This window comes from Scyliorhinus canicula, chromosome 1 (assembly GCF_902713615.1).
Source record: "Scyliorhinus canicula chromosome 1, sScyCan1.1, whole genome shotgun sequence".
In the NCBI taxonomy this organism is placed as follows: domain Eukaryota; kingdom Metazoa; phylum Chordata; class Chondrichthyes; order Carcharhiniformes; family Scyliorhinidae; genus Scyliorhinus; species Scyliorhinus canicula.
In genome coordinates this window covers 284,121,345-284,135,977 of record NC_052146.1, presented here as the reverse complement: position 1 = coordinate 284,135,977, position 14,633 = coordinate 284,121,345, and the positions used below count along the sequence as shown (strand labels likewise).

General features: G+C 46.8%; 1 protein-coding gene across 3 annotated transcripts in view; it reads left to right on the top strand.

Moving 5' to 3' along the window:
- The window catches only part of ryr2a (ryanodine receptor 2a (cardiac)), a 936,900-nt gene that overhangs the window by 367,368 nt on the left and 554,899 nt on the right, over nucleotides 1–14,633 (top strand). For all 3 annotated transcript variants that reach the window (XM_038814319.1, XM_038814304.1, XM_038814294.1), the window contains one exon: nucleotides 6,005–6,101. In XM_038814319.1, coding sequence (XP_038670247.1) covers nucleotides 6,005–6,101 — 97 coding nt within the window. The remainder of the gene's footprint in view (nucleotides 1–6,004; nucleotides 6,102–14,633) is intronic.

The window sequence follows — 14,633 nt, the reverse complement described above, 5'->3', positions numbered from 1 at the left end:
ACTCATTCCAGCCACTGTGCATATCTTTATGACTGAACTGACCAAGCTAACGGTGTTTAGCATCAGCTCCAGGCTTACTTGCTATCAGTATTTTTCCTTTTCCACTGAGGTAAAGCCTTGACCACGCTCCCTTCATGCCTCCCCCCCCCCCCCAAACAACCCCTGCTTCACCCCAACTTTGCGCTTCGCCTTGCAGACATTCCCAAAATCCTGAGGGAGGGACTTAAAGAGGAGGAGAGACGGTTCCATATCCTATAGGATAATTATTTTGTTAAATTACTGGCCATAGTTTCAATAAAGACGCAATGTTGTGCAATATGATGGTGAGCTTTTGTGTAGTTCAGAGTTTGCAATGTCCTAACTTCCTGTGAGGTCTCAAGTTCTGGTGTTATTGAATGCAGCTATAATTTCAAAAAGACTGGAAATATCAAGAATGTGTGGACTCTTTCGAACATCCCATATTTAATGCAAACTATGTCTAATTGATCCCATGAGGAATTCCCAATATTTTCCGGTCTATTCTCTCCGTGCACTGTTTGCGCACATTAAACAGGTGCTTCTTGCCCATCCTGCTGGTTGCATCTAAACCTTGATTCTTAAAGCTGGGACCAGCTGTGTTTTCGCCAGCAGCGTTTGCTGCTTCGTTTGATTTCACAAACAGTGCTTTCTGCCTTATTCTGCCTGTGTATCAAGTTATTCCACTTGAAGTTTCTCAATGTAGGAGTCCTTTGGCAGCGACTTCCTCATGGCAAATCTGAGTTCCAGCTTTGGCATTCTGTGCTGTCTGCCAATGGGTCTCATGGATTCGGAGGTGCGAGAGAGGATCAGACAGAGGGTAGACAAGCAGATGTGCTATCACCTCAGGCACCAAACTCCCGCAGGGAATCCTCCGGGAATACCTTTCCAGTTCCACACACGCCTCAAGGACACAGCTGGGGAGCCCTGCCTTTGTAGCTCCGCCTCGTGAGTTGAGGGTGTGGTAGAGTTCATGCCATCTCGGAACCTTGACCTGCAGATAAGATCCAGCAGAGGGCGATAGGCTGCTCAGCGCTGTGAAAGACGCCATGTCATTAAGCAAGCTTGATCCCAAATCCTTTCAAGCCATTTCGGTCACAATTAGCGAGCCTTTGGTTTTCAAATGCTCCAAGCAGGACACAGAGTCCTGTTTGCCGAATGTAAAACCTTTGTCTATCTCCTGATGGAAGGGAGAGAACAGCACGAGGGAGAGTAGCAGCTCTTTTTTAAAAATTAACTTACGGGATGTGGGCATTGCTGTTTAGGCCAGCATTTATTGCCCATCCCTAGTTGCCCTTCAGAAGGTGGTGGTGAGTTGCCTTCTTGAACAGTACAGTCCTTGAGGTGTTGGTACACCAACTGTGCTGTTAGGGAGGGAGTTCCAGGATGTTGCCGCAGCGACAATGAAGGAACGCCGATATATTTCCAAGTCAGGGTGGTGAGCGACTCTAGGTGGTGGGGTTCCCAAGTATCTGCTGCTCTTGTCCTTCTAGATGGTAGTGGTTGTGGATTTGGAATGTGTAATCTTAGGAACCTTGGTGTGTTACTGTGGTGCATCTTGTAGATGGTACACACCCCTGCCACTGTTCGTCGGTGGTGGAAGGTTTGAATGTTTGTGGAAAGGGGAGCAATCAAGCGGGCTGCTTTGTCCTGGATGATGTTGAGCTTCTTGAGTGTTGTTGGAGCTGCACTCATCCAGGCAAGTGGAGAGTATTCCATTACACTCCTGACTTGTACCTTGAATATGGTGGACAGGCTTTGTGGGGTCAGGAGGCGGGTTACTCACTGTAGGATCCCTAGCCTTTTACCTGCCCTGGTAGCCACAGTATTAATATGGCTAGTCTAATTCAGTTTCTGATCAATGGTAACCCCACAGGATGTTGATTGTTGGGGATTTAGCGATGGTAACGCCACTGAATGTCAAGGGGTAGTGATTAGATCCTCTCTTGTAGGAGATGTTCATTGCCTGGCACTTGTGTGGTGCAAATGTAACTTGCCACTTCTCAGCTCAAGACTGTATATTATCCTGATCTTGCTGCATTTGGACATGGACTGCTTCATTATGTGAGGAGTCGCGAATGGTGCTGAACATTGTGCAGTCATCCACAAATATTCCCTCTTCTAATGTTATGATGGAAGGGAGGTCATTGATGAAGCAGTTGAAGATGGTTGGGCCTGGGACATTACCCTGAGGAACTCCTGCAGTGATGTCCTGGAGCTGAGATGATTGACCCCCAACCACCATAACCATCTTACTTTGTGCCAGATATGACTCCAACCAGCAGAGAGTTTTCCCCCTGATTCCCATTGATTCCAATTTAGCTAGGGCTCCTTGATGCCATACTCAGTCATGGACAGTTGCTCTCACCTCACCTCTCACATTCAGCTATTTTGTTCAGGTTTGAACCAAGGCTGCAATGAGATCAGGAGCTGAGTGACCCTGGCATAACCCAAACTGAACGTCCATGAGCAGGGTATTGCTGAGTAAGTGCCGCTTGATATCACTGTTGATGACTCCTTCCATCACTTTGCTAATGATGGAGAGTAGACTGGTAGGGTGGTAATTGGCTGGGTTGGATTTTTCCTGTTTCTTGTGTGCAGGATACACCTGGGCAATTTCCCACATTGTTGGGTAGATGCCAGTGTTTTAGCTGTACTGGAGCAGCTTGGCTAGGGGTGTGGCAAGTTCTGGAGCACAAGTCTTCAGTACTATTTCCGGAATATTATCAGGGCCCATAGCCTTTGCAGTATCCAGTGCCTTCAGCCATTTCTTGATATCTTGTGGAACATAGAACATAGAACACTACAGCGCAGTACGGGCCCTTCTGCCCTCGATGTTGCGCCGACCTGTGAAACCATCTGAAGCCTATCTGACCTACACTATTCCATTTTCATCCATATGTCTATCCAGTGACCACTTAAATACCCTTAAAGTTGGCGAGTCTACTACTGTTGCAGGCAGGGCATTCCACACCCCCACTACTCTCTGAGTAAAGAAACTGCCTCTGACATCTGTCCTATATCTCTCACCCCTCAATTTAAAGCTATGTCCCCTCGTGTTGGTCATCACCATCCGAGGAAAAAGACTCTCACTGTCCACCCTATCTAACCCTCTGACTATCTTATATGTCTCTATTAAGTCACCTCTCAGCCTTCTCCTCTCTAACGAAAACAACCTCAATTCCCTGAGCCTTTCCTCATAAGACCTTCCCTCCATACCAGGCAACATCCTAGTAAATCTCCTCTGAACCCTTTCCAAAGCTTCCACATCCTTCCTATAATGTGGTGACCAGAACTGCACGCAGTACTCCAGGTGTGGCCGCACCAGAGTTATGTACAGCTGCAGCATGACCTTGTGGTTCCATGACATTGCGGATTGTGGTTGAATACAATTCTGCTGCTGCTGGAGTGAATCGTATTGACTGAAGACTGACATCTGTGATGCTGGAGACCTCCGGAGGAGACCAAGATGGATCATCCACTCAGCACTTCTGGCTGAAGATTGTTGTGAATGCCTCAGTCTTGTCATTTGCACATTCGTGCTGGGTTCCTCCACCATTGTGGATGGGGATATTTGTGGAGCCTCCTCCTCCAGCGAGTTGTTTAATTGTCCACCACCATTCACGTTTGGGTGTGGCAGGACTACAGACCTTAGATCTGAGTTATTTGTTGTGGAATCACTTAGCTCTGTCTATTACTTGCTGCTTTTGCTGTTTGGCACACAAGTAGTCCTGTGTTGTAGCTTCACCAGGTTGACACCTCATTTTTCAGTATGCCTGATGTTGTTCCTGGCATGCTCTCCTGCACTCTTCATTGAACCAGGGTTGATCCCCTGGCTTGGTGGTAATGATAGAGTGGGGATATGCCGGGCCATGACATTGCGGATTGTGGTTGAATACAATTCTGCTGCTGCTGATGGCTCACAGCGCCTCATAGATGCCCAGTCTTCAGTTGCGAGGTCTGTTGTCATCTATCCCATTTTGCACGGTGGTAGTGCCACACAACATAATGGAGGGTATCCTCAATGTGAAGGCGGGACTTTGTCCTAACAAGGACTATGTGGTGGTCACTTCTACCGATATTATCATTGACAGATGCAGGCAGATTGGTGAAGATGAGGTAAAGTTTGTGTTTCCCTCTTGTTGGTTCTCTCACCAAGTGCTGCAGTCCTAGTCTAACAGCTATGTTCTTTAGGACCCGGCCAGCTCAGTCTGTGGCGGTACTACCCAGCCACTCTTGGTAATGGATATTGAAGTCCCCCAACTAGAGCATACTCTGTGCCCTTGCCACCCCTCAGTACTTCCTCCAAATGGTGTTCAACATGGAGGAGTACTGATTGATCAGCTGATGGTGGCCGGTACGTGGTAATCAGCAGGAGGTTTCCTTGCCCATGTTTAACCTGAAGCCATGAGACTTCATGGGGTCCAGAGTCGATGTTGAGGACTCCCAGGGCAACTAGTCCAGTGACAATGCCACTATGCCACCGCCTCCCCCACTATTGGGTGACAGGCTTCCTTCACGTGTAGGGTCTAAATAATATGGTCAGAAAAGGTCTGAAATGATAACCTCAGTGCCTTATAGGCCATCAATGTCTCATCGATGTGCAAGTCATATCAGGGCACACCCTGCCAGCAATCTCAATGCCTTTATTTTGTTCCCACTCGCTGTGCAAACGCCATTTCAAGGATCTCGGATTTTGAGCAATCGAGGAATCACTGAATAGAAAGGATTTTCATTAGAACAACTACCCATAAAGTTGACGTGATGAAATAGTGATGCTGTTTTCTGTAGCAGACAGATGAGTGAAATCCTACAGAGGTTTAAAAATGATCAATAATATCAGCTACATCCTGCATCATTTTGTAGAACAAGAGAACTCAGCTTCAGCAGAGGGAGTAAAGGAGGATGGAGAAGAAATTGAAGCCAGAATGACAGCCATGTTAATCACTGATCAACACGACTTTCATTTAAAAGCTGTATTTGTGATGCTGCATCGAGGCCTATCGAATTCTTTCTAATATAAAATCCCCAACAACATGCTGTATATATTCACCATTATCATTATTACCATCACAGCGTGGATCCTACCACCTGGAATGTTCTTATACCCCTTCAGATGATAAATTATCAATTTAATTTTCAAAGAAGTTACAATAATTTTATTTCCCTACTTAGTGTGTGTATATGCGTGTGCGCACGGGCGCTATGTATGGGCGTGCGTGTGTATTCATATGCTTTGATGTTTAGATCCGCAGTGATTTTCTCTGGTGAGAGTGTACGGTCAACATCTCCCAGGTTCTTCCAGGTACCACCTCAGGGGGAGGAGCAAATCGGTAATGGGAGCCACATAAACCTTCATTTTCCCTTTACTGAAATAATTAGAGGTAGTCTTTATCTCCTTTTAAAACAATGGGATAATCTTAGACTTACAGCTTGCAGGTATTGTGGTAACCGTCAAGGACTGTGAAAGTAAAACAAATGTCTTTTCACATTGCAAGGATATCATGGCGGCATGGTAGCACAGTGGTTAGCATTGTTGCTTCACAGTGGCAGGACCCCGGGTTCGATTCCCGGCTTGGTCACTGTCTGTGCGGAGGTCTGCATGTTCTCCCAATGTCTGCATGGGTTTCTTCTGGGTGCTCCAGTTTCCTCCCACTAGTCCTGAAAGAGGTGTTTGTTCGGTGAATTGGACATTCTGAATTCTCCCTTAGTGTATCCGAACAGGCGCCGGAGGGTGGCGACGGGGCGTTTCACAGTAACTTCATTGCAGTGTTAATGTAAGCCTACTTATGACAATAAAAAGATTACTATTAATATTATCTTGCTGCCCAGCCATATCCACTGAGGTGCTGCAGACCTCAAAAAACTGGAATATCATAAGCCCAAATTGATATTTATTGTAACTGCCTGTTTGTTTTTTCTTCAAAAAAACAGTATGCTATTCATGCCATTGCTTATTGAGGGTTAATAAAAATTTCTCTTCCGTTAGGATATCTAAAGGGAGGGGATGTGCTGAGGTTACTGCATGGACACATGGATGAATGTCTGACTGTACCTTCAGGAGAACATGGAGAAGAGCAGCGCAGGTAACTACACTGGCCTGGCGAAGCTGTGGGGGAAACTGAAAGAAGTTGTTAGAATGGTGCAATGCCACGGGCTGTTTGCAGGAACTATCAACACATATCAAATGGATTCAATTATTGTGCAAACGATAGCCGTGGCATGATTTTGACTACACTAAAGGTGCTACATGAGCTGCGGTTGTTGTTGTTGTGTTGCTGAAGCTACAGCAGCTTGAAATTGCAAGACCTGGATACTTCTGTTGTTCCAGATATTCTAGGCAGTAGAATAAGGTGGCCCAGGTACATAGCCATGAAAAGGACATTTAGTAGCACAGGGCTAAAGAGCTGGCTTTTAAAGCAGACCAAGGCAGGCCAGCAGCACGGTTCAATTCCCGTACCAGCCTCCCCGAACAGGACCTGCAATTACCACTGGTTTGCCAACATAGGGTGTACCCACAATGCTGGAACATAATTCTGCGTCTCTCCATACCCTGAATTTGTGAGCTGATTGGCACGTTTGAAACAACATCTGTCCAACTGGAAGACGTTAAAAAAAATCGAGAGGGTGAGGAAATAAAGCGTTTTGGACGTGAGAATGAGAGATTTAACGTGGGAACATCGAAGAATTTGGGACGAATACAGAAACAGGGGTGGTGTGTGAATGGGAGGTAGTGCCGGATAGGATATATACAGCAAAACTTTGGATGAGCTTAAGTTTATGAAAGATAGGAGGCTGGTGAGGAAGGGAGAATCACTCTACTGTGCAGATTCCCTTGAGCGCAACGGTGATGCAGTGGTTAGCACTGCTGCCTCACGGCGCTTAGGTTCGATCCTGGCCCCGGGTCACTGTCCATGTGGAGTTTGCACAGTCTCCCCGTTTTTGCATGAGTCTCACCCCACAAGCCAAAAAGATTTGCAGGGTAGGTGAATTGGCCACGCTAAATTGCCCCTCAATTGGAAATAAAAAGAATTGGATACTCTAAGTTTATATTTTTAAAATAATGTGCAGATTCCCAAGGTACCTCTGGCTTTGGGATTCAAACCCTTCGTCTCAGGGACCTTGGGCCAGCGCCGTTTGGCACTGGTCGCCACAAACGGGGACCAGATGAAACGGCACTCGTGGGGGTCTCCAAGGGGATCTGAGACCCCCAGCTGTGTGTCCTTTGGGCAGGGTGGTGCCCTGGCATTGCTGGTGCCACCTGGGTACCCTAGCAGTGCCAGCCTGCCACCCAGGCACTTCCAGCCTGCCACCCTGGGAGTGCCCCCTGATGCCAGACGAGCAATGACAAGGTGCCCAGGTGGCACTGCCAGCTGGACAGGTACTGCCAACGTGCCAAGGTGACAAGCAGACATTTCTTGTGGGAGCGTGATTGGGCTGGGGTTGCCCACCGTGGGTGTTGGGGGGTGCGGAGAGCGTGGGAGGCTGGGAGAACCTATCATGTTGTGTTCGGGCTGTGGGGGAGGTCGGGGATTCTTTTCGGGGCCTCGGAGATGGCGTCCCGATCCATCACTACAATGGGGAGTTCCGGCGAGTGGAGCTCCCCATTGAAAAAAGGGGGGCTAGTGTGGCCAAGTGTTCCCTGTTCAGGCCCTTTATTCAAAGCGAGTCATGATCAATAGCCACGCATTTCTTGGCACTGCGCTCGTTCGGGAACCTAGTTCCCTTTTGGCAAGATCGCGCCCTCGGTGTAATTTCCGGCGGGAGAGAATCCCGGGAGCGGGCAGAATCCAGCTTTAACCTGACAAAGCATATTTAAATACTTATTTAGTAAATACTTATTTAAATATGCTAATCTCATTCATGCCCAGTGAGGGCATGAACCAGATTGCTTCAGGTGCCGCGGGCCGGGAACGTCCCACTCTGTTTGGTGCCTGCCACAGACCCTGTTTAGGGGCTCTCCCGCTATTCTGTTGGAATAGAGGGATGTGTGCCTGGCTCAGTGTGGCCGGTGAATCGTTTCAGTGTCTGAGGAGGGAAATTGAATCAGTAGCAAATCAATAGATTGTGTGGCATGGGATAACAATGCTGGTTATGGGCATCCTATTGTATAATCAGAGACACATCTTAGATCCTGGAGGTAATTACGGTTCTTCCAAGACTGGATTTGAGAAGGCATTCTGACAATATAGGGATGGATCGAGAAAGGTGGGTTTTGTTAGTGTGCATATGCAACCTGGTGCCTGACTCAATACCTTCAGATGAGGCCACTGAGGTGCCGCATGAAGGATACAGAGATATAAAATCAAGGGAACAGCAGGTGGGTTTCAGTGACGAAGTGGAACTTGGCGAGGGAATGAAGGGAGATAGATTCGAGATTGGAGAAGGTCTCAGGAAAATTGGAAGGGTTAGATGGCAGGAATCGCTCTTGCGGAAATTTGACTTGTTAAGTCAGGGGAATGAAGGCAGGAGCAAAAGTAATCTCAATGTCTGGCCTTAAACTTTACATGTTATATCAGAGTCTATGTGCGATACGCCATGCAAATGTTTCAAATAACCTATTCCAGATTGAAGTCTCCATTAGTAGTTTGACAGCCTGACATTAGATTTTAATTCTGTGCTTGCCCCCTTTTGATGTTGAACTTAAGCAACCGGACAGAATTCGAGGTGGTTAACTGGCAGTTCAAACTTAAGACATTGAGACAGGTAGAGATGTAATGCTGGACTGTTACTCTTTATCCCTGCCTTTATCCACTGAGCCAAGGCAATCGTTTAACGTGGACAAGCGCTGACAATGTGTACAATAGATCCTGTTTACTTTCAAAGTTTGCCTATAATGTGAGAAAGAGACAAGAGGCTGCGTAAAGGGCAGGGGGGGATTGGAGTCATGAGAATCATATTGGAGTGAAGAGCTTTGAAGTAGACCAGAATCAAGTGGACTCTGTAAATGTCACCTGGATGGGTTATTATTCTTCTTATTATTACTCATTTAATTAATCATCTGGCATGTTCCAGGATGATCCAGAGGATGGGGATTCTCAAGAGCTCCCTGCAGCATACATTGCATTGCTAATTCAGACTTTTAAATCAGTGTTATGATTCAATTCGATCTGATTTCCTGGCTTGCTATTCCTCCTAGTTGAGATATAATTATGCAATGCATACCGCCTTCTATTATCAAAGGGCATCTTGAAATCTTGATGAAGCAACAAGAATATGAAGAGGAATATGATTACTGTGTGTTTTGCTTTTTTAGATCCCATTTGAATCAAGTAAGATATGCAGTGAGGAATTTTCAAAGGGAACCATGTAACAAGCCGAAGGTTAATGTATTCTTGTTCAACATGTTCATCTTTGTGCGTGATAACACAAACTAGTAGGAACGTTATATCTATCCAATTGAAGCAGACCTGACTGGTGATCAGAAGCGAATTTGGAAGATCAGGAAAAAATTGAATCAATTTTAGTAAGTTTGGTTTAAATGGAATTGAATAGGATTCACATTCAGAATTTGTGCTTTGCCGAAGTGTTACATAATGATTGTTGTCATTTATTTAGTTTACTGATCAAACGTTCCATGAGTTGAGAGTACACTGTGAGGAATCTTGGACTTGGTGCCCTGGGATTTCATCAGCTGTTACTCATTTCCCCCATTTATGCTGTCAGAGGATTACCTCATAGCCTAACAGTGGATTCTCAATGGTTGTCCTGTTCATGCCCAAATAAATGATGATTGGTTGGAGGATTAATGATGATTACTGGGTGGATTCTTATGCGGCAGTGCTGGAAGGAAATCAGAAAGATTGTCTTTGGGTTGATGGCAGAGAGCTCGTGCCTCTTGCTGGAGATGGGTAAGCAGCAGGAAATGGCTACCCGTCCAGCAGGGACCTGTGACCTATGACTTGCGATTAACTGACCACTTCGGCCAGAGTGGTAAGGCTGTCAGTACCAGCAGCGGAGAGGCCCCACTCTTTGGCTGGTAGGTCTTTGGAGCCAGCCGATAGAACAAAACCTCTATTATTTATCCCCTTCCCCTCCAGCATTTTCTGCATCAGGTTCACCCCCCCCCCCCCCCCCCCCCCCCCCACCACCACGCGCACACACACAGTCCTAGCACGGCAGCTGTGGCTGCAAATAGCATCCATTAAATTTCACTTATCTTCTGAGGTGCCTGCTGCAGCAGCACCCGCCTTTACTGGTGGGGCTGCCGCAGGTCATTGCTGTAGGTCTAGCTTAGCTCAGTGGGCTAGACAGCTGGTTTGTAATGCAGAATAAGGCAAGCAGCATGGGTTCCATTCCCGTACTGGCTCATTACCCGAACAGGCGCCGGAATGTGACGACTAGGGGCTTTTCACAGTAACTTCATTGCCGTGTTAATGTAAGCCTACTTGTGACAATAAAGATTATTGTTATTATTAGGTCCTTTCATTGGGCCCAGTTGGCTGTTCAGTCTGCCTGGCGTCCTTCATTGACAGTGCTCCCTGAGGCGGCTCTTATCTGGCTGCTCCCAGTTAGATCACACAGGCGGTGGCCAGGCATCACCAGCAGAGCCGGCACCTGCTTTTGGTCCCGACCTCAGAAAATCTTCAAAGGTAATTTTCAAAACATTCAGTCCTATGTTTTTGCTTTGATCCTGCCACCTTTGGTGGTGAAATGAATTAACTACTCCTCCACAGCCAACTGTCCTGCTTCCTGTGGGTTTTTACACAGATTGCAGAATTTATGGCCCAGAAACTGACCATTCAACCCAACTGGTCTGTGTCAGTGTTCATGCTCCTTCACAGCTCCTTCCACCTTATTTCATCTAACCATATGGACGTATTCTCTATTCCTCTGTATGTGTTCACCAACTTGTCATTAAATACATCTGTGTTGTTCTCCACGTGGCATTCTAATATAGTTAAAATGGGTAATAAAATGTTTCTTCAGAATTTGTTAATGGATTTATTCGTGACTCTCTTATATTGATAGCTGTCTTGTAGTGTAGGGCAAACTATTTGTTTACATTGAGGGTGGTTGGGCCAATTGCCTATTTCCCTGTTGTGACTGCAATGTATTTCCACATACCGCAGTACGGTGTTACATCTGCAGATTATCAAATTGTCCTATCACTGCAGACAGATTTCCGAGAAATGCTATCTTTAAAAGTTTCTTTTTTAATCTGTCTTTTTTATGAACGCTGGATCGCTGGTTTCCAGGAAAGATCTGTGATGTGGGCCAATCTGCACCACTAATTGGAACGGAAAACCTTTCCAGTGACTTTATGTTGCCTTTGGTAGTGAGAAATGCTATTTTGTAAGTGTTGTTGTGGCAATAAGTATGTGTGTGTTAAAGTAATCAGCGGACATTTATCTCACCTGCTGTTTGCGAGATCTTGCTGTCTACAAACAAGCTGCCATGTTTACTTAGGGGATGATAATGGATGCCAAGGTGACACTGCCAGGCTGTCGGAGGCATTTCCCGGGTGGCACTGCCAAGGGTCGGAGCCTGAGGGGGGGCCTCATAAAGGTTGGGGGAGGGTGAATGGTCAGGATATCTGAAAAGGGGGCCCTGTAACAGGGTTTCCTCACTTGAGGTCAGGGCAATGCCCATGTTTGCTGGGGTAGTGTTGGCCATGGGTGAGGAAGGATGTTCTTGCTCTCGAGGGAGTGCAGCGAAGGTTTACCAGACTGATTCCAGGGATGGCGGGGCTGTCATATGAGGAGAGATTGACTAGGTTGGGATTGTTCTCGGAGTTCAGAAGAATGAGGGGGGATCTGTTGCTCGTTATGCTTTCCCTTAATTTGCTCTGTTTTAACAACCTTTGCTCAAGAGTCGCCAGGTATCTTTTTGATGCCACCACAGGGTTCAAAGCCAAGTACTGATCAATAACTCAATACACCAGTTAGTAAGTTTGAAATCAATACACATTTATTTACACACGCAGTCAATTATTACTCATGCATAAACTCTATTCGCTAAACTACAACTACTACTAAAGCCTATACTTAGCTTCGAGTGGCCCACTCAGTCAGAGGAACAATGACCGTTGTCCGGTTCTGATACTGCTGGCTTCGAACTGGGATAGGATAGTAACTAGGAGCGTCTATCTTGTAGTGTACGTTGACTTTAGACTTACTTGGTTGGTGCTTGGCGGGCCTCTCGTCACTGAGAACCAAAAGCCAAGGTGAAGGTGAAGCGATCTTCCAAGAGCTTCCAAGAGTCTCCAAGAGCTTCCAAGAGAGCGAACTGAACTTGGGGACTCTATTTTATAGTCCCCGGGGGTTCGTGCCCTTCTGGGCGGCCCTGGACTTGGTCCCAATTAATTGGACCATGTCCCAATCGTTCGTATTGATTTTCTCCAATACCGGAGTTGTTCCCTGATCGTTGGGCGGGCCCTATGTGGCCGTTGACCTGCCTTTGTTTTAGCTCCCACTGGCGTCGGGGAGTCTGTCCTGGTCTCGATTGTTTCAATGTTTCCTTTTTGTCCCTGGAGATAGCTAATTAATATGCTAATGGCTATTGGTTTCAGTTCTGTCTGGGTTCTGCAAATCTTAATACACAGGAAACCTTGCACCTGCTTGTTTTCTCTAGTGTTGTCCGTTTTTCCCTGCACTCTTTGCGAGTGTCCATTTTGGAATCAGGACGTGGCCACCTCAGGTGGCTACAGATCTCATAGAGCCTTATAAAATTTTAACGGGACTAGACAGGGCAGATGCAGGGAAGATGTTGCCAATGATGGGTGTGTCCAGAACCAGGGGTCACAGTCTGAGGATTCAGGGTAGACCATTTCGGACAGGTATAAGGAGACCTTTCTTCACACAGAGTGGTGAGCCTGTGGAATTCATTACGACAGCAAGTAGTTGATGCTAAAACATTGAGTATATCAAACAGGCAGCTAGATATAGCACTGGGAGTGAATGGGATCAAAGGTTATGGGGAGAAAGCAGGATTAGGCTATTGAGTTGGATGATGAGCCAAAAGGCCTCCTCCTGCTCCTATCTTCTCTGTATCTATGTATGTATTTACTTCCTTGAAAGAAGGAAAAATTTAGATTTATATAGTGGAGGTGTCTCAAAGTACATTGGGCCCGATCTTCCGACCTCGTTGCGACCTCGCTCAAGCGAAACAAAGCCGGTGATTAGCGGGAGAGGCCAAAAACGAGAACTGCGCCAGGCGCCAAACACTTTGTGGTGCAACCTCCCTCCCTCCCGTATTCAAAATCAGGATCTCGGCGTAGCGTGGCGAGAAACCAATTATCACCACTTAAGCCCAATTTCCATGCAATTAACAGTGTGTGTACACAGTGTCCAACATCAGTTGTGATTCTGCGATTGGGCAACAGTTTGCTAAATACTCCTCAGTGTTCTAAAAATGATATTTACAGCCAATTTATGATTGTCAATCTGGTTCACAATGTGGTGCATTTGCATGTACTGGAAGCTACATATATTAATACGCAGGGTCCTGTTCTTTGAAGACAGGGAGAACATGTACACATCCAGTTATGTTTTATCAAACGACTAGTTGAATGGAAAGAGTTGAAAGAATTCACGTCTAACTTTTTATCAGCTAGAGACAGACACATCACAGCAAGAACCTACACATGTTATGGGAGGATAGCGTTCAGAGATCTCAAACCTATGCGCAAAACAGAAATAGGGCCCGATCGGGATGTGACGAGATCGTTAAATCTCGCCAGAGGCCTCTTGCAAGACTTGTGATGCTCGGGATGCCTCTCAAGATCTAACGAGATCTCGCGAGACATCGCAATCTGGATCTCACCCTCACTGAGCTTGAACCAGATATGCATATTTAAGTGACCAGTTAGGCACACTGAAATATCTTTGTGCCAGATTCTCTCAAGGCCCGGAATCAAACAACCGCGCCTGGGAGATCTCGGCACGGCACTGTTTAGTGCTGGTCCACACAAACGTGGACCAAGCATAACAGTACATGGGGGATGGGGGGGGGGGGGGGGGGCATTGGAGGACCCCAGGTGTTTGGGCTGCAGGCAGGGTGGTACCTTGCAGCCCCGCTGCCACCCAGGCACCTTTGCACTGCCAACCAATCACCCTGGCTGTCAGTGCCACAGTGCCAGGTTGCCCCACCCAGGGATCGGGCCGATCCTGCCCTTCCCTTATGAGGTAACAGGTAGGTTGGGGCATTGGAGAGGGTCCGGACGCCGCGGAGGGGTGTCCAGAGATCAACGATCCCTTCCAGTGCTGACAAGCCATTGAAGATAAATGTGGCCTTGGCGGGCCGATCCATGCCAAGACCAAAAAGAACAGAGTCCGATTTTATAGTGGGTTCGTTCTCGGCGCCAAACACCCTCTTAAATGCAAGTAAAACAGAATTCTGTTTTTTTCCCATAAAATCTTGCCCATAAAGTGATGGTGCATCCATTGATAGACTCAAACCTGTCTGTCTCTTAATGAGTATTAACGAGAAACTCACCAAACAGGAATTGGGCTGGGAGGACAGAGGAAATACGGTAGCTCCAAGACTAAGCCAATCTGTAAGTTGACAGTAAAAGATAGAGACATTGGGGGGGGGGGGGGGGGGGCTGTTAGAATCTCTTGGCCCTGCATATCTTCCAAGCTGCTTTGGACTGGCTTTCAATTGTCCTAGAAAGCTGC